Consider the following 27351-nt stretch of genomic DNA (forward strand, 5'->3'; position numbering starts at 1 on the left):
GTGGGCCCAGAAAGCCTGAAAACCAGCTGGCCAGCACACACATGCACACTGGAACTGAGCTCACATGCCCACTGATTTGGCTCTACGTGCCACCTGTGGCACGCGTGCCATAGGTTCACCATCACAGGTCTAGCCTGTATTTGAACATCTCCAGACAAGCTGCCATCTTTTTGGAAAACTGGTTTCACTGATGAACTATTCTTACTTTTGGGAAAAAAATCCTAATATTCAGTTGGAATCTGTATTCACTTCCTATCACTTAAATCCATTCCTCATGGTAGCATGACAGAACACAATTAATGTTGCTAGTTTTTGGGCAAGATCTGTTTAATTTGTACATATTTTAATCTAGTACAGTATTTTATGTTTTAAATTTTGTCATATTGTTTGCCTTATTTTAATTGTGATGCTTCTGTCATGAATACATTAACAAACTTAAATCCATTACAGAATTTCATGTCTTGCACTCTGGATTTAGAGAAAACAAGTCTTGATCATTTCCTGTGAGATTATTACATTTCTTGACAAGATGAACTGGAAACAAGATGTATAGAATACAAGAACTTCTGATTAGATTTATTATAAAACATCTAATGGGGCTATTTTGAAATAATCCCAGCAACTGCTGTGTATTAAATACAAAATTTATTTATAGCAAAGTCAGGATTCAGGTTCCTACATCTCTTTCTACTGTCCATGGAATGTAACTCAGAGAAGCCAGGATCTTCTGGGTTGAAAGGACACCTGCCTCTTGTTTGGATAATAAACTGTTGTAGTAACAGGATGACTGTTTTATGTGACTCTGTCCTTTATAGACTTGTATGCAACATCTCAAAGGTACATGGAATTTTAGTTAAAATTCACATGTTCTCTTCCCCTTAATCGTAAAGACAACTGGACCTAATTTTATTAAGATTAGACAATATGTTTCTTTTCAGCCTTCAGATCTTTTGACAAGAAGATATGTGTGTGTGTGTATGTGTGTGTGTATGTATGTGTACCTGTATATGAATATCCTTCTATATTTCATGCCTTTTGGAAACTTCCAAAAGCTTGTTTGAAGTGCAGCAGGATATAAAAGTAATAATAATTAAATAATATATTTCTTAATATTTCTGCTGTCAAGTGACTCACACTGTCAGGAAATTTGATTTGGGGATAAAAGAGTAAATTAAATCAAAATGGTAACGTAGAAAAATATCCCAAAACTCTATAGCATATTGCGGCCAAACAGTGCCCATCAAAGCAAAGCTCAAATGTGATATTCAAAGAATCAGTTGCATGCATTTCTCCGTTTAGCTTATTGATCTCCCTGTTACAACAAAGTAATGTGTTTTCAAACTAGCTTTGAGCTGACCTCACCTGTTTCAGATCCATTTAAAATTTAATGGAGGCAAGTATGAGAGTGTGCTATAGCTGTCTTTAGTACATAGCTGTGTGGTAATAGAATGCAATTTCTGATGAAGAATACCATATAAAGCCATTGCTATAGAATAGGTTCTCAATTGTTATTGAAACTCCATGCATTTTAAATCATTCTTATTCTCTCTTTGTCTCATGTCATCCATCAAAATACTGATAGCTACTTCAAAAAAATATAGTTTGGCTATAATGAAGAGCTTTATATAAGAATACCATAATGCTAATCTTGAAGTAGTTTTGTTTCACAACCCTGTTATAGGTAATTTAATGGAAAACCTCCAACTCTATCAAAAAGCCTTCTCCAACATGGATCAATTCAGACTTCCAAACTACCAGTAAGATTAGCTTTCTGGATTAGAAAGGTACCTGATTAGGGAAAGGCTGTTATAAAATATGAGTAAAAAAAGGAGGTTGATCTATCTATCAGAAGAGCGAAGAGACCCAAGTAAACAAATACTAAAATAGAAAACAGGTGGTTGTATAGTAATACTGTAGAATTAAGATTTGACAAAGAAAATTAACAAAATTGAATACTGATCACCACTAAGGGGTATTCACTTAATCTGTTTGTCCTGAAAGCCTAGCTTTGTCTATGACTTATGATCATTTTTCACAGTTATGACCTTTGTAGCATCCCCATGATCATATGGTCAAAATTCAGATGCTTGCCAGCTAATTCATATTTATGACCGTTGCTGTGTCCCAAGGTCATATGATCACATTTTGTGACCTTCTCAGAAGCAAAGTCAATGGGGAAGCCAGATTCACTTAACAACCAGGTAACTAACTTATCCACTGCAGTGATTCACTTAATAACTGTGTCAAGAAAGGTTGTAAAATGAGGTAAAATGCACTTAACATATGTTTCACTTAACAACAGAAATTTTGAGTTCAGTTGTGGTCATAAATCGAGGACTACCTACATATCTCAGATTGTATTTTATTTATTTAGACTGCATTCACAAAGCTAGGACATGCATAATACATACATACACATACACATATGATAGTGCTCTTAGTTTACCCATTAAGAGCCATGGTGGCACAATGATTAGAATGCAGTACTGCAGGCTAATTCACTGCTCACTCCAGGAGTTTGATTCTCACCGGCTCACGATTGATGGAGCCTTCCATCTTTCTGAGGTTGGTAAAATGAGGACCCAGATTGTTGGGGGCAATATGCTGACTCTGTAAACTACTAAGAGAGGGCTGGAAAGCACTATAAAGTGATATATAATTCTAAATGCTATTGCCATTAACACTAAGCCATAATTGATGCATCATTTATTTTACAAAGCTGAAGACATACAAACTTAATTATGGTTTTGAACAATTTGTTTATGGCTACTTACACACGAGTTAACAACTTGCTTCAATTTATAGAACAACAAATTTATCAAATGATCAATATTAAAGCTGAAGAACCGTTACAGAATGACTGCTTTTCCAATAGAGAAACCACTACATTGATCACGGATTCTTCGTTTCTGTTGGCCCTCCAGTCATGATATTTATTCATTTCTGTGACATTCTTTCTGTGCACTATTCTACCATATACAAATTAGGCTTGAGGTTGCAATATGGAACGGGAACAAGATGTGTGAATTAGGAAAGCAAAATTATCCAAAAGAATAGAAAATCTTTTCTTTTTTCTTTTCTTTTCTCTCCTCTTTCTTTTCTTCTTTCTCCTTCCTTCCTTCCTTCCTTCCTTCCTTCCTTCCTTCCTTCCTTCCTTCCCTCCCTCCCTCCCTCCCTCCCTCCCTCCCTCCCTCCCTCTCTGTCTCTCTGTCTCTCTTATCTATCTATCTACCGGTACTTACCTACCTACCTATCTGTTTTCAAGCAGTGTCACTACAAGGCTTTGATATTTTGAAGGACAAGCATGTTTATTCTTGACCATTTTTCACAAGTCATTACAAAGCAAAGAACATGTAATAAAATGATTAAGTCTGATTGAATTTTTTTCACTATTTTGGGAAAGATTTATTTTTAATGAAAATATTTCTTTTATCAAGCATGTAACCTGGAACTTATCCCTTCCTTTCCCTTATGTTTTGATTGATAAAATAATACAATCCCAAGAACATTTTTCCTTTGCCAAAGAGTTGCTTTGGAATAGTTCTGTTTAGGATTACTTGTAAAATTTTTTGCAAGTAATTTTTATTTTCAGTGGAGGTTTATTCCTAGGTCAGTGCCCTTACCAGTCAAGTGGAAGTGGGCCCCTTGGAAATCAGCAAAAATAATGGAGACTTGCACTGGATACGTAAAGCATCAAAGAGGCAAAGAAGATAATAGTCTCAGGTTTAATGTGCAATAGAGACCACACAGAAGTGAAGGAAACCACCCAAAGCCAAGAAATAAATTGTTAGAACTGATGGAGGAATGTAGAGCAGAAGCCTGTTGCAACCTTCCTAGCTGTGTCTGGTACTGAGACGGAATCCTGAGACTCTTTCATGGTCACAAGTAAACCATTTATAAAGAAGACAAGCAGTATATATTTCCTGCTAAGTCAATTGTAAAAAGACTTTTCAAGAGAAAGGTTGTTTTATTTAACTTGTCAGATTAATATTAAATAACCATTTGACTATTGAGTAGGAAAAATAACAGTCCTTTGCAGTTTAGTATATATTCAAGGTCCCCTCACCCTCTTTTTTTAAAGGAAAATTCTTTAATGCAAGGCTACTAAAATTGCCTCCCATTTCCTCAATCAATCTGTAGCACGTAATCAGTAAAATTAAGTAATTTAAACATACATAACTTTAATGTTCACCTTCTGGCAGCTGCTTCCCATTAAGGGCTATAATTTAACAGATACCTCACACTGAAGTTGCAAAAGGTGCTCTCAGTTCTGCACACCCATATTAAATGTATATGAAGAGAATAATGCATGCTGCAATAGCTATATGGATACAGGAATAACAACAAAATCAAAACAGTTTATTTACTTTGATACATATGCCAATCATCACCAAAAGGTTTTCATCGGTTTATAGCAAACTGAAATAAATGGGATTAAAATAATAATAATAATTTTTCTTTCATGTCCTGTGCTAAGCACATTGGGCTACAAGCATATTCTACAGGTCTCAATCCATAGTCTATACCTATATACCATACAGTTTCCACATCCTTCCATTTAAGATTGATGTTTTTCAGGTCTTCCTGAAATGTTTGGCACCAGGTATTGTTTGGCTTTTCTCTTTTGCTTTGACCACCTGGTGGTATCCAATGGAATGTGGTCTTTGCTAGATGTCGCTCACTCATGCCAAGCACATGTCTAATAAAGTACATTCTTCATAATAATAGAGCCAATTAAATAGTATCAATGACAAAACAAAACAACAATACCCTTAGGGTCTTCGTTTATTCAAAAATGTCTATCTAGTACTATGATTTACAACTCTTTGGAAGCCTGATCAAGATGAGATAATTTGAAGTGGTAGGGTGCCTCAAAGGTGGGGACAGTATCATCAAGAAAGCTTGAGTCCTAAGTAGTAATGTGATTCTTTCAGTGGTGATACCCTCAGAAAAACTCTTTCTCTCTCTGATTTCTAAAAGTGAGCAGATTCAACCTAGAGAAGTGAGAAATATGGACAGAGAAGACCACTACTTTGAAAGAGGGGTCAAACAGGTTATCTACATTAAGATTGAACAGGCTTCTCTCAACAGAGGGGGAGGGATACAACACTACCTATTTCCCTTTTACAGCATAATCCTTTCAGCAGTTCCAAGAAGGTTCCACACCTATTTGCACTATTGAGGTGACACTGAAGAGCACAGATAAACCTCCAAGTGGCCTCAATGACTCTCAGAAAGAGTGCTAACAACCAGATGACTGCAAGGAATATAAATCCTTCCATCCTCCACCATTCAGTCAGAACTGAAAAAAGCTTCCTGGATGAAAAATGAAACGTCTTCAGGAAAAAAAAAAAGGAAGTCTAGTTGTCTTTGAAAAAGTACCTTTGGAATAACCATGGTCTGGATGACTGAGACTCTCTATAGACATTTCTCTGATGGGTTGAATTCAAAATTGTTCTGGTGTGGGAAACAAAAAGAGACATTAATGTTTTTCTTCTACTATATAGGTGACCAACATTTAGGACCCTGACAACATATAGATGTCTTTGTCTGCCTGCCTACAAATACAAGATGACAAGCAACAGGGAGAAAGCAGAACTACTTAATTCATTTTTTGCATCTGTCTTTACACAAAGGGAAAAAACAGTCCCATCTATCAAAAATAGAACCACAAAAAACAGATTAGGAACACAAGTTAAAATAGGGAAGAAAATGGTAAGTGAGCACCTATCTACCTTAGACAAGTTCAAATCACTAGGACCAGATGGATTACATCCCAAGGTTCTGAAGGAACTGGCAGATGTGATCCACTCAACCACTGAACCATATCTTTCAAAGATCCTGGAGCACTGGGGAACTGCCAGAGGACTGGAAAAGTGCTGATGTACTTCCCGTATTCAAAAAAGGAAAAAAAATAGATCCAGGAAACTACAGACCTATCAGCCTGATCTCAATACCAGGGAAGATTCTGGAAAAGATAATCAAGCAACAAATCAGTGAACACCTAGAAGCAAACAAAGTAATAACCAAAAGCCAATATGGGTTTGTCAAAAACAGATTATGCCAGACTAATTTTATTGCATTCTTTGACAAAGTGACAAAACTAGTGGACCAAAGGAATGCTGTCGATATAATTTACTTGGAGTTCAGTAAGGCATTTGACAAAGTAGACATAACCTACTACTTGATAATATAGAAAAATGTGGGTTAGACAGCATCACCACCAGATGGATTCGTAACTGGCTGACCAACTGCACTCAACGTGCAGTCCTCAATGGAACTGCATCTACATGGAGGGAGGTATGCAGTGGGGTCCCCAGTACTGTTTTAGATCCAGTACTCTTCAACATATTCTTCAATGATTTAGATGAGGGAATAGATGGGGAACTCATCAAATTTGCAGATGACACCAAGCTAGCAGGAATAGCCAACACTCTGGAAGATAGGCTTAAGATTCAGAAGGATCTTGACAGACTTGAACATTGGGCAATATCTAAGAAAATGAAATTCAATGGTGAACAAAATAAGTAAGGTTCTACATTTAGGCAAGAAAAACAAAATGCACAGGTACAATATATGTGGTACCTTGCTTAGTAGTGGTGACTGTGAGAGGGATCTTGGAGTCTTAGTGGACAATCACTTAAATATGAGCCAGCAGTGTACTGCAGCTGGCAACAAAAGTTCTAGGCTGCATAAACAGAATCAAGATCATATAAAGAATGGTTCCTGAAACTGGATATGTCTAGCCTTATGAAAAGAAGGACTAGGGATGATATGATGGCAGTGGGTTATATCAGATATCTCAGAGGTTGTCACAAAGAAGAGGGAGTCAAACTATTCTCCAAAGCACCTGAGGGCAGGACAAGAAGTAATGAGTGGAAACTAATCAAGGAGAGAAGCAATTTAGAACTAAGGAGAAATTTCCTGACAGTTAGAACAATTAATCAATGGAACAACTTGCCTCCAGAAGTTATAAATGCTCCAACTCTGGAAGTTTTTAAGAAGAGATTAGATAACCATTTGTCTGAAGTGATGTAGGGTTTCCTGCCTAAGCAGGGGCTTGGACTAGAAGACCTCCAAGGTCCCTTACAACTCTGTTATTCTATTCTAGCCTTTCCATCAATCCAACCATCCATACAGATTCATGAAAGGTCATTGTAAAAAAAGAGAAGAGAAAAAACACATGGCTTCCAATTTATATCCAGCAGATATTTCTCTGTCTGGGCACAATGAGAAAATATCTGCAGCAAACTTCGCATTGGCGAGAGGAAGGGCATCTGGCCAGTAAACACTCAGCTCCATTCAGTTGCCCCAACTCCACCCCGAAGCAAGGGATTACGGGGTCATTAAAAGACAATAAATAAATTTGACAACTGCAATATTTGTAGAACTCACAAAACATGCTCTAAATTAACATACTGATGCTCACTTTAATGTTGCCAAAACTGTGGGGTACAAAATGTACATCTGCCCTTGGTAAATATAGTTACCAAAGGATTGGTAGATATAATTACCAAACCAAGAGCATGCTTTAAAGATTCATAACATAATATGACTGAAAACATGAGGGACAACTGGAGAACTCAGAAATAGTTTGACGAAGACCCATTACTTCTACAGTACTCTGTAGAACTTATAACTGGATCCCACATTTTCAAGATTAGGAACTTTGCCACCTATATTGAAATATGATTACCAGATTTTCAAATCCTCTGCTTTACTAAAGGATAATTTCTACTTTAGAAGTGATTTCAAGCAGTCAGTTTATAACACAGCAAACAAGAGGTAGTGAAATAATTAAAGAGTGCGAAGATTACTAAAGTACTCTTTTGATGGTTGGCTCCACTTTTGTGGTAAGATTTCATTAAAAGGATATTTTATACCCATCTTGTTTGACATGTGCTTTTTCTGCTTTATTATAGCCATTTTCTCACCCTATAATCTATGGGTGGTCACAGTAACCATCTGAGAGGCCAGTAAATATACTTTCAATCAAAATCTTGCCTGATGATTTTCAGGAATTCACCACAAAGAAGGGGAAAGGAAGCTTCCCATCTTTTCTACACCAAATGCTTCTTGCTTATAAAATGCATCTGCTCCTACAAGGTTTCAGAGTAAAAAAAACCAAAACTCTCAGTTGAACGTAGGATGGTTGCAACAGGAGGGAGTTCCAATTCTGGGTGGGCTAAGGAAGTTCTGTTCATGTTTGTTTATATAACTGTTGATTTCTGACAAACTATGTATGCAGTAACAAATACATAACTGTTCTTTGCCAGCTGCTTATTTCAAGCATTAATCCCATTCAATTTAGAAAGAATCATTCTGTGCAGTGTCATTTAACATAAGAATTAAGCATATCCTTAACGTTTTGTAACATATTTCATGATTATCTACTTTTAAAAATGTTATTCTGAAAAAAAAGTGAAACTTAGGATAAAACTAACTGACTGCTTCTCTGTCTCCTTCTTTCTCTCTCCATTGTCTTTCTACTTCACACTCACAGTAAAAAAAAAAACAACTGATATCAAAGAAGGTGATGGAACATTCTTAAATAAACCTAAGAAGTTTTGCAAACTGCTCAAAACTGATTTTCTGTAGCATTCAAGAATTTTACTTTTCTGAATTTAGGATTCCAGGATCCCGATCCTCTTTCAGGTGTAAAATACTTAGTCTTTTTTAAAAAAGAGAGAGTTCATCTTTGAATATTTAGAAGCATGATTCAAAACTAGCAGGCTCAGATTGCATTGAAGAAAGAAAGCTTTTAGATATTGATATCTAGCATTTTTAGAGCTAGATTTATTATAGTACAAACATTAATGGGAAAAAGAAACACAGCACAAATTGTAACACCAGTTTAGAATTTCCGATAGTGAAACTAAATGCTCTCTGCAGTAACTGTGTGTCTGCATGAGTAGATACACTAAAAACATCTTTTACTGAGATTCTGTATTGTATTAAATGTATCAAAATAACACATACATGCAAAACTATAAAGATCACAATGTAAATTGAGGTCTTAATATTTTGCAATAAGCCTTTTATAAAACACATTCAAACTACCTAGAGACAAAGGTAACTCCCAATATAATAAATCGTACATTTTTGTTTTGGCTGAATTCTAAGACAGTAAAAACAGTTAATTAATATTAAGTCAAATATGCCACTGATGAAAGCAAAAATACCATACACAGTCTCTTAGTCTTTTTCAATATTGAATCTGTACATAAAACATTACGGACATCTTTACAATGTCTCTGTCCTACAAATTTCAGCATCTACCCTCTCAGTAGTGCAGAAACTTTGGTACTTACAGTCTTTAAATGCTAGTGTAGGGTCCCTGTGAGGCAAGACTTGAGAAATGATGTGCTGTAGAGATTCCAAAGTTCTGTCCATCTTGAGCTGCCTTTTACCAGACTGCCCCCGCCAAGTGTCCACATGCCGGAATTCTTCCAGTCCTGTCTTGAATTTATGCAGCTCATTGATGAACTGGATTACCAACGAATCCCTTTCAACATCTGCCAATCAGACATTGGCCAGATTCCGAAAGACCCTTCAGGGGGTCTCCCTCCCTGGCTCACTTATCTTTGTTGTTGGCTGAGCTAATTAGGGAGAGAGAAGGAGGCTGACTACCGCTTTCTTCTGTGAAACACACCCACCTACTGGCTGGCTGGAGAAGCTAATCATGAGAAAGGCATTCCTCTTCTCATCCTGACATTGACAGAGCCAGAGTTTGGATTTTTGTTAACTTAAGTAAGAATCCAAACTCATAATGTTAATAGCAAAGGTGAAAAATTAAAGACATTGACAAGGTATGTAGAATTTCACATATTCAACCAGTGGTAAATTGCAAACAGATTTGCTTAGGCTATTGGCAATGCTGTCATTTTAAATGAAAAAATGCTCTGCCTGGATTTAAATACCTTCCTTTATTTCCTGACTTACTAAATATATACTAAAAAGCAGAGACATCACCCTGCCAACAAAAGTGCGTATAGTCAACGCTATGATTTCCCAGTTGCAATGTATGGCTGTGAAAGTTGGACCGTAAGAAAGGCTGAGTGCCAAAGAATTGAGGCCTTTGAACTATGATGCTGGAGAAGACTCCTGCGAGTACCTTGGATTGCAAGGGATCAAACTGATCAGTCCTAGAGGAGATCAACCCTGACTGCTCTTTAGAAGGCCAGATCCTGAAGATGAAACTCAAATACTTTGGCCACCTAATGAGAAGGAAGGGCTCATTGGAGAAGAGCCTAATGCTGGGAATGATTGAGGGCAAAAGAAGAATGGGACGACAGAGAATGAGGTGGCTGGATGGAATCACTGAAGCAGTAGGCGTGCGCTTAAATGGACTCCAGAAGATGGTAGAGAATAGGAAGGCCTGAAGGAATGTTGTCCATGGAGTTGCGATGGGTCGGACACAACTTTGCAACTAACTTTAACAATTTCCTGACACCTTCACACATTTTAGCCCACTCCAAAGTTTTCTTCGTGATTGGGTTTGCCTCCGAATTTCATCATAAAATCACTTTAATATCAGGGTGAATCTGAAAAAAGTAGCTGTTGGTAGATCAACATTGTTTCTTTCATTTACATTTCACTGCTTTTGCAGAAAATAGCACTTGAGGCAGCCAAGAATAATAATAAACAAATAAAAGTAGACTTATAAAATGTAAAAAGGCCCACACTTAAAAATTACAGGTAGTCCTTGACTTACCACAATTGAGCCCAACATTTCTGTTGTTAAGTGAGACAATGGAGTTTTGCCCCATTTTACGACATTTCCACAATTGTTAAGTGAATCACTGAAGTTGTTATGTTTGTAACCCGATTGTTAAGTGAATCTGGTTTCCCCATTGACTTTGCTTGTTAGAAGATCGCAAACGGTGATCACATGATCCTGGGACACAGCAATAGCACTATAGCACTTATATACCGCTTCATAGTGCTTTTATAGCCCTCTCTAAGCAGTTTACAGAGTCAGCATATTTCTCCCAGCATTGTGTCCTCATTTTACCCACCTCAGAAGGATGGAAGGCTGAGTCCACCTTGAGCCTGGTGAGATTTGAACTCCTGAACTGTAGCTAGCAGTCAGCTGAAGTAGCCTGCAGTACTGCACTCTAACCACTGTGCCACCTCGGCTCAGCAACCATTATAAATATGAACCAGGTGACAAGGATCTAAATTTTGATCACATGGCCATGGGGATTCTGCAAAGGTTGTAACTGTGAAAAACTGTGAAACTGTGGAAAAACTGCAAAGAAAACCTGGTTAGTAAGTCACTTTATTCAGTGCCGTTGTAATTTTGAAAGGTCACTAAATGAAGTGTTGTAAAGTTGAGGACTACCTGAAATTAAAAGCAAAATTGAAAATACAAATTAATTGAAAGTAAAATTTAACATTCCTTAGCGTATTGTAAGCTGCCCTGAGTCTCCGGAGAAGGGCGGCATATAAATCAAATAAAAAAAAAACATACTTCAATAAGAAGAAATAAACGGCACTATCATACTGCGGATTTCTTTGGCAACAAGTTGGTTTATATGCCAAAAGTTGTCTGGGTAGAAATATTCTTGTCTCTGATAAAAGAATATCTGAGAGAAAGTAGCCCCAGTACTTTCAGAAGCTCCACGCTATTCAATTCCCCAGAAATGGGCTTCTGGTGGTTATGGCTTTCAAAGGAGGATTTTCCCCAAGGATATTAAAATTGGGCAGGCTCCTATGGAAAAAATTTTCAGCAAATCATCCGTAACCATATCTGTATAATGCAAGTCCTAAACAGCACTTAGAATTTACCTGGAAATAATACTATTGCCAGGGAAGTTATTTTTATTAACGCAGGCTGGAAGAGAAATAATTTCCAAGATAACCATGTAATGTGATTTCCCCAACTTCTATGGTATTGTTTTCATCAAATGTTATTTAATTCCTTAATTTCTGAGTATTAAAACTCATAGTACAAATCTCTACTAGTTTGCTAAAATCTAAATCACATTTAACATTAAGCAGTTTGGTAAACAATTGCAACTTTTGAAACTGCAATGATTAGTTGGATAAAGCATCCTGAATACAGCAAGAAAAATACTGAAGAATTTCATTCTGTGGAATGTTTTACACCTATTGCATACAGCTGTGTTCAGATTGTTAGGGACATTATTCATCTAGCCTACGTGTTTGTTGAAGTTCCTAGTAAATAAATTTGATTGAATGCATGTATATGAAACAGGAACAATGCACGGTTGAGTTCATGCTTTGTATAAATGACATGTTGACCTTTTAGAGATTTAAGATATTTCAAAAATCTTAAAGATATAAACACTGAAAACCTGAGGCTAAACTCTTGTTTCTATCTATAAAGAGACAGATTTTAATCTAAATGAAAGTAGAGTTAGGGAACATTGGTTATTTTTTGCCATACCTTTCTAAGTAGTGCTGTTTTATTCAGAAGTAAATTTAATTGTTCAATGAAGTATGTGCATAGGATTAGAGCCAAATTCTTACATTTATATTTAAATTTTTTATGCACCGCTTTTATCTTTCAGTGACTTTTTCTGTACTGTATGTAAAAGCTTATGAACAAGCCATAAACTGAGAGCCTAGAAAAAATACTAGCAGAGTTTATCAAACAAATAACTGAATGGAATCAATTTACCAAATTGGATTAATAGCAAGATGTATGAATTGAATCCGAGGTTTTCTAATTGAGTTGAAAAATTGAATTGAACCAATTCAAAGTTTGTTTTGTAAGGAAGGAAAACATTCTATTGATTTACTACATTTTGGATTAAATTGATCATTTAGATTAGATCACAGCTAGATTATTTATGCATCATACTAAGATTTAATGATATGGGTTTGATTTTTGCTTCATATAATACTGCACTAGGCAAACCAAATCATAATGGCCTGTTTATCAAACTATGGTTAAACCTGGTTTACAAGTATGTGTAAATACAAAAATCGTATTGTAACAGCAAAATCTTTCACTTGAACTTTTGGGATAAAGAGAAGAAAGAAAAAATGCTTTGATAAATGCAATGTGTAATTATATTCCAACAGGATGATTCACTGTAACTCAAACATTACATAGTGGCACTATTTCTATTCATAGGGTCTTGGTCACATTCTAGAACAGTGATGGCTAACCTTTACTGGACTGAGTGCCCAAAGCATGTGCACACATGCATGCACGCGCCTGAAACCCCCAAAATTCAATGCGTGCACCCCCCGCTTCACATGCCCATGTGCCCCATCCCCCCACACATGCGCGGAAGAGACCCAAAGACCAGCTGACCAGCAGGAGGCACGCACGCATGCACAGCAGAGCTGGAGTGATGGCTCATGTGCCCAGAAAGGGCACTGCGTGTCACTTCTGGCCATAGGTTTGCCATCACGGTTCTAGAGATTGTAGTGTGTCAGTATTATGCCTAAAATTAGGCATAATTCTGAAGTCTCAAATTCAGTTTTGTTTTTACATACTTTCTTTGGGATTCTCTGGACTCAGGAAAATCTGCACAGAAGTGTGTATCACAAGTGTTGCACACATTTTGCTATGTGTTTCAGAAGTGCAGTGATCTATAAGTGAGTTCTTGCCATATTTATAATTTGCGGGGATCTGAATTTTGGGGGATTGGTTGGCGATTGGGTACTTCTTGGGAAAGTATCCATTGGTGCTATTCTCTTTTGATTGGTCCACTTTCTCAATTTGTTGTGAACATTTATATTTTGTGCTTGTTGATAAATCATGTGTGGTTTCATTGTTTTTTGATGGCATCTTCTCTGGCCGTTCTGCCATTTACTTGCTGCATATTGCCAGTTAAAAATAGCAAAACACCCAAATGATCTATGCTTTATTGCAAATCTTCCAGAATCTGGAGAAACTCCCCCCCCCCACCCCGGAATATGTACAGAGGGCCTGAACTGTTACTAATTTAAGAGTGGGTTTTTTTCTTATTAAATTTTCACCAGCATGGACCTGAAGATAGAAAGTGAAGGGGCAGTATTAAATAAGAATGACAGAAAGGAACAGAAAACATGCAAATGCCTAAAAATGCTATTGGAAAGTAGGTTTTATATACTACCCTTGGTGAAGTTAATCATGGTTTGATTACTTCCTGGGATCTCACTGAACTACAATCTAGCAGACTGTCTGGATGCAAATTAGAAATTGTTGTGTCACATAATAAAAGTATGTTAGGCTTCTGGTTAACTGTAGGAAGTAATACCACTGGAAAGTTGATTATTTTTCAAAATACCAGATAATTTTAATGTATTTTTTTGAAATAATAGAAACACTCTTAGTACAAAGTTCTTAAAGGGCAAGAAGTGTTCATAACACAAAAATAACAATTACTGTTTAATAAAACAGTACTTTGTTACACATGTAATTTGTTAAATGAGTGATTAAAGTTCTTATTCCACTGAGCTTTTTATCTTTTAAGGCATCACATACTAATTTTTTTTTTTATTACTCTGTCTCCTGTAAAGTTTTTTCAAAACATAGATTTTTAAAAAAATCAAAGTCTTTGGGATGCATCCAAATTTCTATGCTGTTTTTCTTAAATGGTAGATGAAACATGCCAACTATTTTTTTATATTCTAAAAATACAACATTTTGGCTAAATAAGCCTACCTATAGGGCCCAGGACCCTTGGCAATAGGCCATTTAGTAAAATGTTGAATAAATATATGAAAAAATATTAGCAGTACCTCATTGCCTTTTTGAAATGTTCTTGCAAGATCTGTGCAATATCATTTTCATTACCTGACACAGTTTGGATGGGGTTTATATTGGTAACCTTTGGGATTTGGAAAAAAGAACTTTAGATTTAGTGCAAGTGTTAAATTTGTAAAACTCCAAGATCCAAGCATCATTGAAAGTTTTATATCAATTATTGCATAGACCTCTAGGCAATTTAAACTCAGTCAAATTAAGCAGCAATTTGTTTTAACCAAGTTATGGACTGATTTGAAAAGTCTGCCATGATTTACCCTATGGATTTAAGATCAGTCCTAATCCACTACCCTCATATAGCCTGTTACTTTAAAAACCCCACTCAGGATACAAGAACAGAATATATCACTTCAATGAAAACTTATGCAATGGACTTTCTAAGCTTTGGGCCAAATTTCCACAGCAATGGACACTATTTGCGTTGTGCTGTCTTACACAAAGGACAATTGCCATTTGCCTCATTTGTGTAAGACAGTCATCATGCACATTATATAAATCTGTGTCAGGCTGTGAAGATGTGATTATTTTTGTGTTCAATGACGTTCATGAACTCTGGACATTTCCTCTCTGCAAGTAGTTCTTCAAAATAAAAGATTCGTTTGATTTGTGAGATGGGAGAAAAAAAGATAAATTTCTCCATAGGAATGTCAGTCCCAGAAGCTGGCTGAATCTAAACTTGATTTGATATTGTACATGTTTTCCCGCCGTTGTTTGGTGTAAACGTTAGCTTCTCCTTTCTGCAGTCGTCGTCTGAAAGCAGCTTTTTGTTGTTTATTTAGTTGACGTTTTACTTTCAGTTTTACCAGTTCCTGAAACAATAGTTTTATCAAAACATTAGTCTTGTTTGCAATGGAATAATATCAAAACATTACAATTCATCTTACATGTTATCCTATTTCAACCAAAATACAATTTCTGGGGAGCACTCAAGATTAATTTCGCTTGATGCCTACAAATACCTGTAATAGGTTAAAAAATACAATGTACTTGAGAATAAGCAAGTCATGCAAAGAAGCAAGATGTTTTAGATGTGTTTTGAGATTGTCTGGAAGAATACTAGTCCCTCTTGTGGCTATGCCCAGAAATGAATTCATAGGAAGTACACAAATAGATTAGAAACTATTTTCTGAGACCCGATTCACTAGATAGGATGAAAATTTTCCCTTCATTCAACTTTGCAAAAATAATTCAATGAGCACAGCTACAATACATACATTTTAATTTGAAAATATGAAAAAGGAGAGCCTGGCATTAGCAACTATGTGGTGAAGTGCTAAGAATGCTGAGTTTTATCTTCAGGTTGAAATCTTCACTTAGTTATGAAGTTATCCGGAGCACCAAACATATTATAGGCTTATAAGACAAAGAGGCGACTCTCACTGACATTGGTCCAGGGATGGGCTGCTGGGGTTTCGCAGGGGTTCGGGAAAACCTCTAGCTAAGATTCTGTGCAGTTCGGAGAATCCCCAAATCCCACTCCTGGCTGGCTCCGTCCACCCCTCCCCTCCCAGGAGTCCCCATGCGGCCCATTTTGGATGCAGGTAAGTTCGGGGCATGCACGGACACTCGGGGAGGGCGAAAAACGGGCCTAACGGAAGTTCAGGAAGGCCAGAAACAGGCCCATTTCCAGCCTCCAGAGGGCCTCTGGAGCCCGGGAGGCTGCTTTCACCCTCCCGGAGGCTCAAGGAAAGTCTCTGGAGCCCTGGGAGGGTAAAAACGCCGCCGTGGTGCAGGAGGCCAACTAGGCATGCCCACCATGGCCATGCCCACCCAGCAACCGGGCAGAGAACCCCTTGATAAAATTGCTCCAAGTTACTTCTCCAAAAGGAGACTGGGGCATTATAAAAAAGAAAGTTAAAAATATACGATTAGCACTGATACAAAACATTAGGGATCTGTACAGAAAGACCAATCAAAACAAATTTATATTTAATGAAATTTGAAGCCTTTGCTTAATGGAGGCATCATAAAAAATAAATTTTAGGTATGACATCGGCATGATACAAAGATGGCTTTTTACCACTGGGTCAAAACTATTTCAAGGCAGGGTTTTTGATACTCTGAAGGGAAGACTAAAAGAAGGAATCCCACTAATCATATCCAAGGAAAAGAAAGAGGTTTTAGGGAACTAGATTATACCCTCTTCTCTCTTTTCTCTCTCTCCAATTTCATTTTTCCTTACTTTTTTTCCTGCAAAACAATACCAGCTCTTTTCTCCAACTTGCTTTGCATCTCAGGATTCTTCAAGGAAGGATCCTGAAGAATACAATGCTGAAGATACAATACTGTTCTTCTTTTCATTACTTTACCATCAGTAATTTGTAAGGAATGTAAAGCATCTAGAAGACAAAGATGCTATTATTTTTTCATCCATCTCTTTTGTTTGGGGATTTCTGGATTCCAGGGAGACAATTTTTTGGCCTTTCAAACTTCACTCTGAAAATCTCTTTGAAAGAATCAAGAGGGCCCTTTTGTTAAGTAGATTGCTTTCAATCTTGTTGACCACAATATAGGTGGGGAATAGGGGTACACAACATTCATTTGGTAACCCACCAAAGCAAAGGAGGAATTCATACCTCCCTATCTATGCGTTTGGAAAGCTGTGCTCAGAAATTTGTTTAGGCATGGAAGAGGGCTAGTAGTAGCCTTTTCCTATTTCTATGCACTACCAAAACCTCAAAACAATGAAGATGCATGTACTGGAATGAACAAACAAGGATGCTGTATAATGTTGTCTAAAAAGAAAGTAAAGCATTAATTCTCAAAAATCCATGCATGCTTTAGCTTTTTTTGTATTCTCCATATAATACGTAACCACTTGACGGCACTGTAGCATAAGCAAAGTAGAAATTAATAACGCTATGCAGAAAGCTGAAACAAACATTTATAGAAATACATTTTTCGTATTTGTGGAAATACATTTTATTTTGTTGTGTGCAATCAGCAGATCACTGTATTTACAAAATTATACTAGAACAACAGAAAATGTATATTTTTGAATAATTTCATCTTAATTCTAACTTGAGGGTAAAAATAACTAGAAAAACTCAATAATCCCATCAGCATGTTAAGGTTCAAAAGAGGTATCTGTGTTAGGATTTAATTAGAAGTCATTTCTATTCCATTCAAAACAAGCATCTTTAAGAGGGTTCTTTTTTTACAATTTAAAATTAAAGGTAACGGTTTAGATCTTAATTGTTTTAGATCTTAATTTTTATCCTTCGATAAAAATCATTTAAAAACAATAAACTGTTTAAATGATTGAAATTTAAGAATAAAGAAACTGAATATTCTGGATCCCCTTAAATTGGTTTTATCCATTACCTGAAGTTTAAAACCAATTTATTTAATGACAATAGCTGAAAAAATATTTACCAATATAATAATATTAAATTTCTATTTCCTAGTAAAGATCTAATACATGTGAAATTATACTGAACAAGTGTTACTAAATCTACAGTCGTGCTTGGCAGTAGACGATTAGGGAGGGGGGAGGGGGGAGATCCTGAGATCCATTATGTAAAAACTTACAGGAGGAATTGTTGACTGGCTTGTAGTGCTCCGTACTGAAGTCATGCTAGTGGTTCTTGTCCTGTGCTGATTGACATGAAACAGGCTCTCTTCATCCCTGAAATAAGAAATATTTTTTAATCACTCACTTTTAATCCACGTTTTGCTAATGCAAAACTTTTCCAATGCAAACAAACTGGAACAGTGACATTCACAAAGGTTGTTTCTACAATTCCAATTTCGTTAATGGACATAATGCACTAAGGAATTCACACCCAAAACTTGCTGAAGGGGTGGAGGTTGTTGTTTGGGTTCCTTGAAGTAATCTGGTTTATTGAGTACAGGCAGTCCTCAACTTACGACTACAATTGAGCCCCAAACTTCTGTCGTTAAGTGACACATTTGTTAAGTGAGTTTTGTCCCATTTTACATTTCTTGCCTCAATTGTTAAGTGGATCACTGCAGTTGGTAAAGTGATAACTCGGTTAAGTGAATCTGACTTCCCCACTGATTTTGTTTGCCAGGTCACAAAAGGGGATCACGTGACCCTGGGACACAGCAACGGTCATAAATATGAACCAGTTGCCATGCATCTGAATTTTGATCACATCATCATTGGGATGCTGCAAAGGTTGTAATTGTGAAATACGGTCACGGCACATTTTTCAGTGCTGTTGTAACTCTGAATGGTCACTAAATGAACTGTTGTTAAGTCGAGGACTACCTGTGTAAGTTATTCACACCTGCCTTCCCAATGTTCTTACACATGTTGTACACATGCTCATGAACTGGCAGGAGATTGATTTAGCCTGACCTCTTCATCTTGCAGCTACGTATTTATCCTTTGTCTTACTACCCACACCATCTATTTATCTCCACTGCAGGCATTATTTACATATGGTAGCCTATGTTGGAGAATCCATTTCTCTATCCATGTAAGATAAGCAAGCTGATTAGTACTCAGTAAAGCTATTTGCTGTACACAGAACAAATTCTGAAAACCTGAAACAAATAGTTGGATGGAACTGGATGGAATAAAGCAAGACAGGCAGCTTGTGGCCCACCTACAGTCTCCCTGCCTGCATTTCTGCCACCCTTGAATGCTAGTCTCTATCATAGTAACAGAGTTAAGTGTTTTGGCTAAATAACAACTGTTTTCCTGGATAAGAACATTCCCCTGATATTGATCCAATACCGGGGATCCAATAGCAGCAAGAAATTCCGGTAGTGGTTTTTTTGTTTTTTGTTTTTAAAGAACATAAATAGGTATTCTTGTAGGCCCAGCTGATTTATTTTGTGCTTAGCTCCTTTTTTTCAAAACAAATGAACAAAAATCCCCCCTACATATCACATCTTTTGTTGCTCTCAGAAATAAGAAATAACAGTTCATGTCAAAGTAAAAGAACCCATGTTCCTCTATCATGATCCAATACAAGATGCCATTTAAATGATCAATAGATATTAATGGAAAATCTGCATTTTTAATATTTTTATGTCAGGGTTAATTAAGAAATAGCAATACAATCTGGGGACTTTGTAGCCCACCAAACAGTATATTAAATGTAAGGAAGTTAAAATGAAGTTCATAGTATGTTCCAATGTTTGAAACAAATTCACCATTAAAAAACACTATCTGCAAACAATATACTGTATGCTTAATACTTGAGGATATTGAGAGAAAAGCAAAACACAGAAACAACACATAAAAAGCTTCTAAATGATAAGTGTAGCTCTCTACCTGAAAGGTCTAAATTCCCTGTTTAATGTAGACAAATCAACCAGACCAGAGCATTCATCTTCATATTCTTTGTCAGCAGTATCTTCTCCATGAACCACTTCGTCTTCCAACTGGGTAGATTTTTCAATGCTCTTCTTATCACCAGGAAAATCAATGACAGAGCTTTCAGGGTCAGACTTGTCTTCAGTCACCTGCTCTTCAATCTGCTGTAAGGCACAGCTGAATCCTTGCAAATCTAAACTGTCTTCATCTTCATCTGCACTATCTTCCTCAGGGGTCTGCAACAAATCTCCTGAAGCTTTTTTAACCTCATGTATGAAGTTCCCATCAGTTATTTGATCTACGCTATTACATGATGCAATCTCTCCTTCTGGATCTTGTACATCAGAAAAAGTCGCAGTTTTAAGACTCTCATATTCAGGGCAATCCAGGTAGAGTAATTCATCATCTTCCTGCATTTCTTTGGTGTAGCCACTGGCTGAAATTTCAATATCAAGAGAATACTCTTTCCTGGTAATGTTGAAATAAAGTGAAACAAAAGTCATTTCTCAAGTAACACTCAAATAATAATATTCCTGATTCCCCCAACGAAAAACATTGCTTATTTATAATGTGCCAGTGCTTTCCAAAAGGAGGGGAGCCAAAAAGGATTGTGATCTTGAGATAGAATTCCAGAAATTACTAAAAGAATGATTAGTTGTGTATTGTAAATGGACTCAATCTTTTATTTTTTTAAAATGGGGATGGATGAAGAGACGATGAATCTGTTAGATAATGATTATAAAGAAAAATGGAGGGAGATTTCCATTTAGATCAACAAGAAGTGTGAATATAAGTAAAAATGATAGTAGGAACTGAAATTAAATGGGAACAATGGCTTCCCTTCATAACACAGTAAGAAAAAAGTTACTGAGGTCTATTTATACAAAAGAGAACGCTTGTTTGGATACGTTGCTTTCTAAGAAGAATTTGATCCATAGTTATTGATTTTAATAACATGCCCAAAATGTTTAAAAATAAACATCTTGAAACCCCAGAACATACTGTAGATAAATGAAAGGAATAGATTAATAACATTCATTTATTACAGAATAGTTACTTTGAAATTTGTGTAAAGTCAATCCCCTACATCAGTGGTGTCAAACTTGCATCCTCACATAATGTATTGTGACTTTCCCCCCCTTGCTAAACCGGGTGTGGGCAGTGAGTTTGACAGCCCTGCCCTACATGATTAATAAAAATTTACATTTACATGTGAAGTACAATACATGATTTGAGTCTTTAGCAGATACAATTTAATGTAATGGTTATAGCAAAATCCTACAGGGCTGATGAAAAAGCTAACAAGTTGCATCGCTTCTTATGGGAGGCATGGTTCATACCGGTAGTTAAAATTTAATATAACAAATATACCTACAAGTGAAATCTCAATGTATATTGTATACTCAGTACTATGGAAAAAGACTAAGAAGAATGAAATACATGTTCATGTATTAATATGCCATACAACTTACCTAACATCCTTAAAAGTTGGATATAGTTCACTTTCATAACTGAAGCGCTTCATGAAGAAATCACGGATACATTTCACATCTCTGTCAAAATACCTGAATTAAAATATTATTAGAAGATTCTCATTTATTTCTGGCTACAATCTAGAAGACTCTTCATGGCTTAATTAGAATAAAAGAATTAAAATATCCTTGGTACAAATTTTACAATAAGAGCAATTAAAAACCAATAAACAAGCTCAAGAATGAAAACTAATTCAAGATGGCATTATTAAATTAGGAAAAAGCTCTTGGAAACTATTCCAATACAAATTCACATTAATCTTTAAAATAGCAAATTACAAAATAATTATTGAAACTTCCCTAGAATAAATTATTTTACATAGCGATTGATGCATAAAGCCCTTTGATTTTAGTTTACCATGAATCTGATTTACTGGCTTGCAAGCTATCGGTTAAAATTTAGTCCTTATGTGAACAAGCTATTATTCAGCAAAGCTGAGTTGCAATATTACAAGATTTTAGTTGAAATTTAAACCAAGGCAACTTTGTTGAGCCACATAGACTATTTACATGAAGAAATTATTTACCATTCAGCATTTGGGTGAGAGGTTGATACCATCTGTGGGAAATCAATCATTGTAACCTGGTCTTTATTATCTAACATGAGATTGAATTCATTAAAATCACCATGGATCAAGCCATGGTTGGCAAGTTTTACAATTAATTCCATTAACTCATTATATAAGGAGGCAGGATCTTCAAGATGACACACTTGACACCTACATAAAAAAATAAAAAGATAAAATAAAAGCTCCATTTAGCTAAAGAGGAAAACAGTATCAGATTATACTGACTAGAATACAATTGGCTGAAGAGAAAAAAAATCACTAGAACAAAGAAGGAAAGCAGAAAAAATTATAAACTGAGACAAAATATGCACTGGTTAGTTTCCCTGACATGTCAACTGAAGGCGGTACACTCAGCTGCAATAAACCCTACAGATTATACCAGTCACCCAGCTATAAATAAGCATTAAATGTGCGATTTTGTGTGTGTATATATACACACATAAATATTTTTTTTAAAAAAAAATAAGAACAACATATCAGAAAAAATACGTTTCTAAAATTTAACCATTTCTAGTATAAGCCAACTATAAAGTGCAGGGAAAAGAGCTATTTATGCCAATACTATCAAGTTCAGCTTTGCTGGCTGGGGAATTCTGGGAGCTGAAGTCCACCAGGCTTAAAAGTTGCCAAGGTTGGAGACCCCTGATCTAGTTGGGAAAACTCGTAGTATAATTGTTTACATTAAATGAGGACAGTTCACATGTAATTGAAGTGACATATTTTGCCTTATTCCTTCTGAAATGTGTCCTGAGGAGAAACTATTTATGTGGGTTTTTTTTTCAAATAGCAGTGACTGGCAACTCATCAGTTTACCACATTGGAAGTAAAGGAGCCTTAATAGAACTGTGCCAGGCAAGCACTGATACTTACAGCGGATAGCCATTGACAAGTTCCATTACTACTGCATGTCTGTTGTAGTCACATGGTTTTGGAACAGGAAATTTTCTGTCATACAAAGCCTGATCAAGGAGAAATACACACAGACAACCTGAGTAAATAAATTTCCTTCTGAAGAGCAAATAATTGTTCTACTCTATTACATTAGTTTTTGTGAATAGCCCAAATACATTTGTACAAATTATGCACTAATATAGGAGTGGCAGTGTTATCAGGCCAAAGATCCCACTCATTTCTTAAGGTGGCCACTCAAAAAGTATAGACCCGAGAAAATGTCTGGACTTCCCCTTCAACACATGATATTAAAATAAACTATCATATATACTGGTGGATAACCTAAGAATTTTAGATGCCAAACTACACCCCTAAAATTGAGTTTGGCTCAACTGTGAATTAGCTTATAAAACAGTGTATTTGGCAATACTTTTTAAAAGTATAAAATAGCCATACATCTTGTATACAGCCAGAATTTGCTGTATACAAGCCCATTCACAATTTTTTTTAACCAAACTACCATGAAAAATGCAGGTTGGCTTATGTGTGGGAAGGACAGTTTTCATGGTATTTTGATTAAAAACTCAAGGATCAACTTATCAGCGAGCATGTACAATATTTTTAAATGTGGTATATCCATTAAACATAGTAATTGGCAGTCATTACTAGTCACAACATCCATAAAATAGTTTGTCTGAGTTCTTTTCAAAGATGTCCACCACAATCCTATGACAGCAAATATCTAAGTTGGTTTTTTTTTTTGCATGTCTAATTTTCCTGATTTGAATGATCTCAAGATCTATGGTTATATCATAGAAGAAAACTGTTTATTCATATCCCAAAATGCTGTAAACCTAGTATTTTTTATTTGTGTCTCTTATAGCATATGCTCCAATTTCTATCTTGTTTTGGTTGCATTCTCTGCATCTTTCTCTTTGTAGCATTCTTTATAGAAATGAAAATGGCCAGAACACATAAAGGATTTCCAGATTTAGTTTCTATGAATGTTATAGAAATTCTAAACCGTCAGCCATATTTAATAGCCATTATTATAAAATTTAATTTACTCTGCTACCACATTGTGGTACAATCTATTTTGTTTTTGTTTTTATTTAATAAAATCGAACAACAACAAAAACATAATAATAGTAAAAGAAAAAAATAAGAGAAAGATAAAAACAATACAACAACTTATTGGTAAATCTATTTGTAAATCACAATCATGGATGAGCTAAATGAACTCAAAACAATAAACTTGTGATGATTCTTACAAGACTTATTAGGAGCGTATTAGAAAAATATTTTAAAAAACCCTGGGCATTCCAAATCAAACCATCATTTTAATGAGTGAAAAGGAAATTACAGGAAGGCAACAAGACTTGGATGTATTTTATTCTCAATTACAATTACCCTGGGTCATCAATCAGGGATATATAAGTAGTACCTTCATATAGGCAAATTCTTTCATTGCAGCAAGACGTGAGAGATAGAGCCATGACATCTTGTGTCTGTGTTTGTGGTAATCACGCTTGTTTTTCAAGTTCCGAAAGGAGGTCCTCCCAAGCCTATGCAGTTTTAATGCAAGTTGCTCTTCCTCTTCATTTGCAACAATGTAAATATCTTTAAAATAAAATTTCATTCATACATATGCACATTATCACTAAGCAGATAGTTTCAACAGTCAACATTTTTTTTTTTTTTGGGGGGGGGGAGAATTTAAAAACAAAGGTTATGATAACTTTCCCAACTTCTCCTTGCCAATTAAACTAGTGTTTAAAATACCTGATTCTTTTCCAACACCCATTTGGTTCCCAACAGAACAGATCACATCTCGGGAAGTCAGTGTTTTCAATGCAAGGTAATCATACCCTCTGTTAGTTAATCGATAACCTTGGACAGCTGAAAAATTAAATTATGACAAAGTGTGTGTATGTTATTAACTTAATATGATTATCCTTCTGATGATATAACCCTGCAATTATATTGAACTATAGTTCTTAGCATCACCAATCATCCTAATGTTTCTGCTTGATGAATACAACCTGGAAGGACTGACATGCTCAAGGTCTCAGCTATAAAAAACTGTCTATCTGTGGACACTCCACGTTATATATTCTTTGTAAATGAGCTTACCCTGTGAAACAGCATCCATCCAGTGTTTGATGTGACTATTTTTGTACAACTCTGAAAAGTTAGCTTTCCGGGAGTCCTAGGGATTTGTTCCCTGGTAGCTACTGTAATAATATGAATTGGTCATCTTTCTTGACCTGTAGTATATATTATGTCAATATATAACAATAATGTTGACTATTGAGGCCTTGTTATTTTTGGAGTTTGGTTTCACTAAGTTGATTGTGATAACCGATCTCAGAAAGAACAAACTGCACAGTTCAACCCCAAGCAACATATATTCTGTTTTATTGAATGTGTTGGGCACTGTTGCCCAAGGCAACATGAGGACAAAAAGTTGGGAAAAACCAATCACTGAAAGGATTCAAAATAGTTTATTTCAGAACAACCTCATAACTATGTATTCAATTCGAAAGAAACCTTGCACATACTAAGGTACAGCTCATGCTTCGTATTTAAGTATAAAGGGGTCTGAATGTATATAAAATGATGGAATGTCCTGTTTTCTATTATTTATATAACTTGAAACATGATAGTAAAATGCATTAATACAAAATTAACCTTTGTTGGTAAATATGCACGTGCAAAGAAGAATAAAAACATTTGTACTTACTTTTAGTACGTTCATAAGCTATAAGTCTGTGTTTTGTTAATTCTTTCAGAATTTTATTACAGCCCCCATGTTTAAGACTGGCAATGGAGGCAATCAAACTGGGAGGGACTATTTCATGATTCTTCATGCCCATTTCTATCTATAATAATAATAAGAAAGAATAATAAATACAATGTATTATGATGCCTAACTTTATATCTTTCCTACTCTTTTAAATGTATTTATATGTATTAATGTATATTTTGAATGCATGCATTTTCCTTAACATTGATAATCTGATAAAATATAGATCGTTTAGTTTTGAAATGGCATTCTCAAGGCAAATGAACAATAGAACAATTCTTGGCAGGCCTTAATTCGAGTCCAGATTAATCCCAACTCTGTATCTTCCAAAAGCATGTAATTCACACCAACCATTTAGTATAATTGGAGAAAATGAAAGTCATGGGCTTCAGCATGCTCGGAAAGACTGGGTTAAAGTTTAATAGAATAGAATGGGCACACAAGGAATTTATCTTTAATGCAAAAGCTCTCAATGTACATAGAAACAACAAAGTGATAATCTTAGATACCAATAGAAGGTAATAGGAAAGATAGGATAATAGTAATACAGCCCTACTACATGGGTGTGTGTGTATATATATATATGTGTGTGTATGTGTGTATGTATGTACACACACACACACACATATGTATACACAAAAGAACGGCATTTTTTTCTTTTGGCATTTCAGTATTTGGGGGGTTCTGCTTTGGATCATCTTTCCAAAAGTCAGACTTAAGGTAAGTCAACATAACTTGCTAAACTAGCAAGATTCGTTTTTCTTGCCATGTACATATATACATCCGAATTACAGATTGTGTTGTTTCTCTGTGTCATATAATACATCTGGGTATATGCATAATTTTGTATTTATTTATTTTGTCATGTTTATGTAGTGTATATTGGTGTGTGTGTGTGGCCCTTTTGAGAGCTGTATGCAACGAAATTTCATTTTAATGAATGCCGATTAGCGTACATTCAAAGTGACAAAGTATTCTAGTCTATGCTATCGATGTCTACTTTAAAAAACAAAAACGAACGGCAGCTCATCCGTAAACAGGAACATGTTCTGTTCCTGGGAAGCCCCAGATGTTCCTGAACCCCCAACGATTCCAGTCAGCATGCCTAAAAGCGAAGGGTTCTGGAAGTTTAAGAACATCTGGAGGGTGGCACGACCCCACTCCGGTCTCAGCACTTTTACCCGGAGCCATCCTAAATCTCTCGCAGGAGGAGACACGTGGCCGTCCCGACCAATTCAGATCTCAAACCGTCCCCTGGATTATATAAATCGAATCCGCCAACCCAGTCTTACCGCAGTGAGGACCCTAAAATGATCCCGGGAAAGGTATCGCAGTAAAACTACGTTCAATTTCCCCATGGCGTCGTTTGGATACTCGCCGGCAGGCCAAAGAAAAGCGACGCCTCAATTTCGCCCAAGACACCAGTCTCGTTTCGTTTATTTGGGATACGCATGCGCGCTCCTCTTCCTGTCCTTCTAATGCGCACGCGCCAAAGTGCACACTCCTCCTTCTCCTCTTCGCGTTGGGGGACCGTT

General features: G+C 36.1%; 2 protein-coding genes across 2 annotated transcripts in view; both read right to left on the minus strand.

Annotated features, from left to right (window-relative positions):
• Window positions 1–9661, minus strand: part of LIX1 (limb and CNS expressed 1) — a 42473-nt gene extending 32812 nt beyond the window's left edge. The window contains exon 1 of the mRNA XM_034440729.2: window positions 9312–9661. Coding sequence (XP_034296620.2) covers window positions 9312–9393 — 82 coding nt within the window. The 5' untranslated portion in view covers window positions 9394–9661. The remainder of the gene's footprint in view (window positions 1–9311) is intronic.
• A 4572-nt stretch (window positions 9662–14233) lies between these two features.
• On the minus strand, window positions 14234–27318 carry RIOK2 (RIO kinase 2). The gene is made up of 10 exons (XM_034440730.2): window positions 27109–27318; window positions 25754–25892; window positions 24793–24909; window positions 24455–24630; window positions 22990–23078; window positions 22078–22269; window positions 21491–21583; window positions 19977–20486; window positions 18260–18356; window positions 14234–15537 (listed from the first exon to the last, which is right to left on the minus strand). The coding sequence occupies exons 1-10, from the start codon at window positions 27172–27174 to the stop codon at window positions 15376–15378; spliced, it is 1641 nt and encodes a 546-aa protein (XP_034296621.2). The 5' UTR covers window positions 27175–27318; the 3' UTR covers window positions 14234–15375.
• Between the last annotated feature and the right edge of the window lie 33 nt (window positions 27319–27351).

This window comes from Pantherophis guttatus, chromosome 2, assembly GCF_059756535.1.
Source record: "Pantherophis guttatus breed Tessera chromosome 2, ASM5975653v1, whole genome shotgun sequence".
Taxonomy (NCBI): domain Eukaryota; kingdom Metazoa; phylum Chordata; class Lepidosauria; order Squamata; family Colubridae; genus Pantherophis; species Pantherophis guttatus.

What these genes read in the sequence shown, in the direction of transcription:
- RIOK2 (XM_034440730.2), bottom strand. Translation starts at nt 27,174, where the DNA reads ATGGGGAAATTGAACGTAGTTTTACTGCGATACCTTTCCCGGGATCAT. An exon ending in ATTTTAGGGTCCTCACTGCG is followed by an intron (nt 25,893 to 27,108) that starts GTAAGACTGGGT and finishes TTATTATTATAG; the next exon opens with ATAGAAATGGGCATGAAGAA. An exon ending in GGGTGTTGGAAAAGAATCAG is followed by an intron (nt 24,631 to 24,792) that starts GTATTTTAAACA and finishes TTTATTTTAAAG; the next exon opens with ATATTTACATTGTTGCAAAT.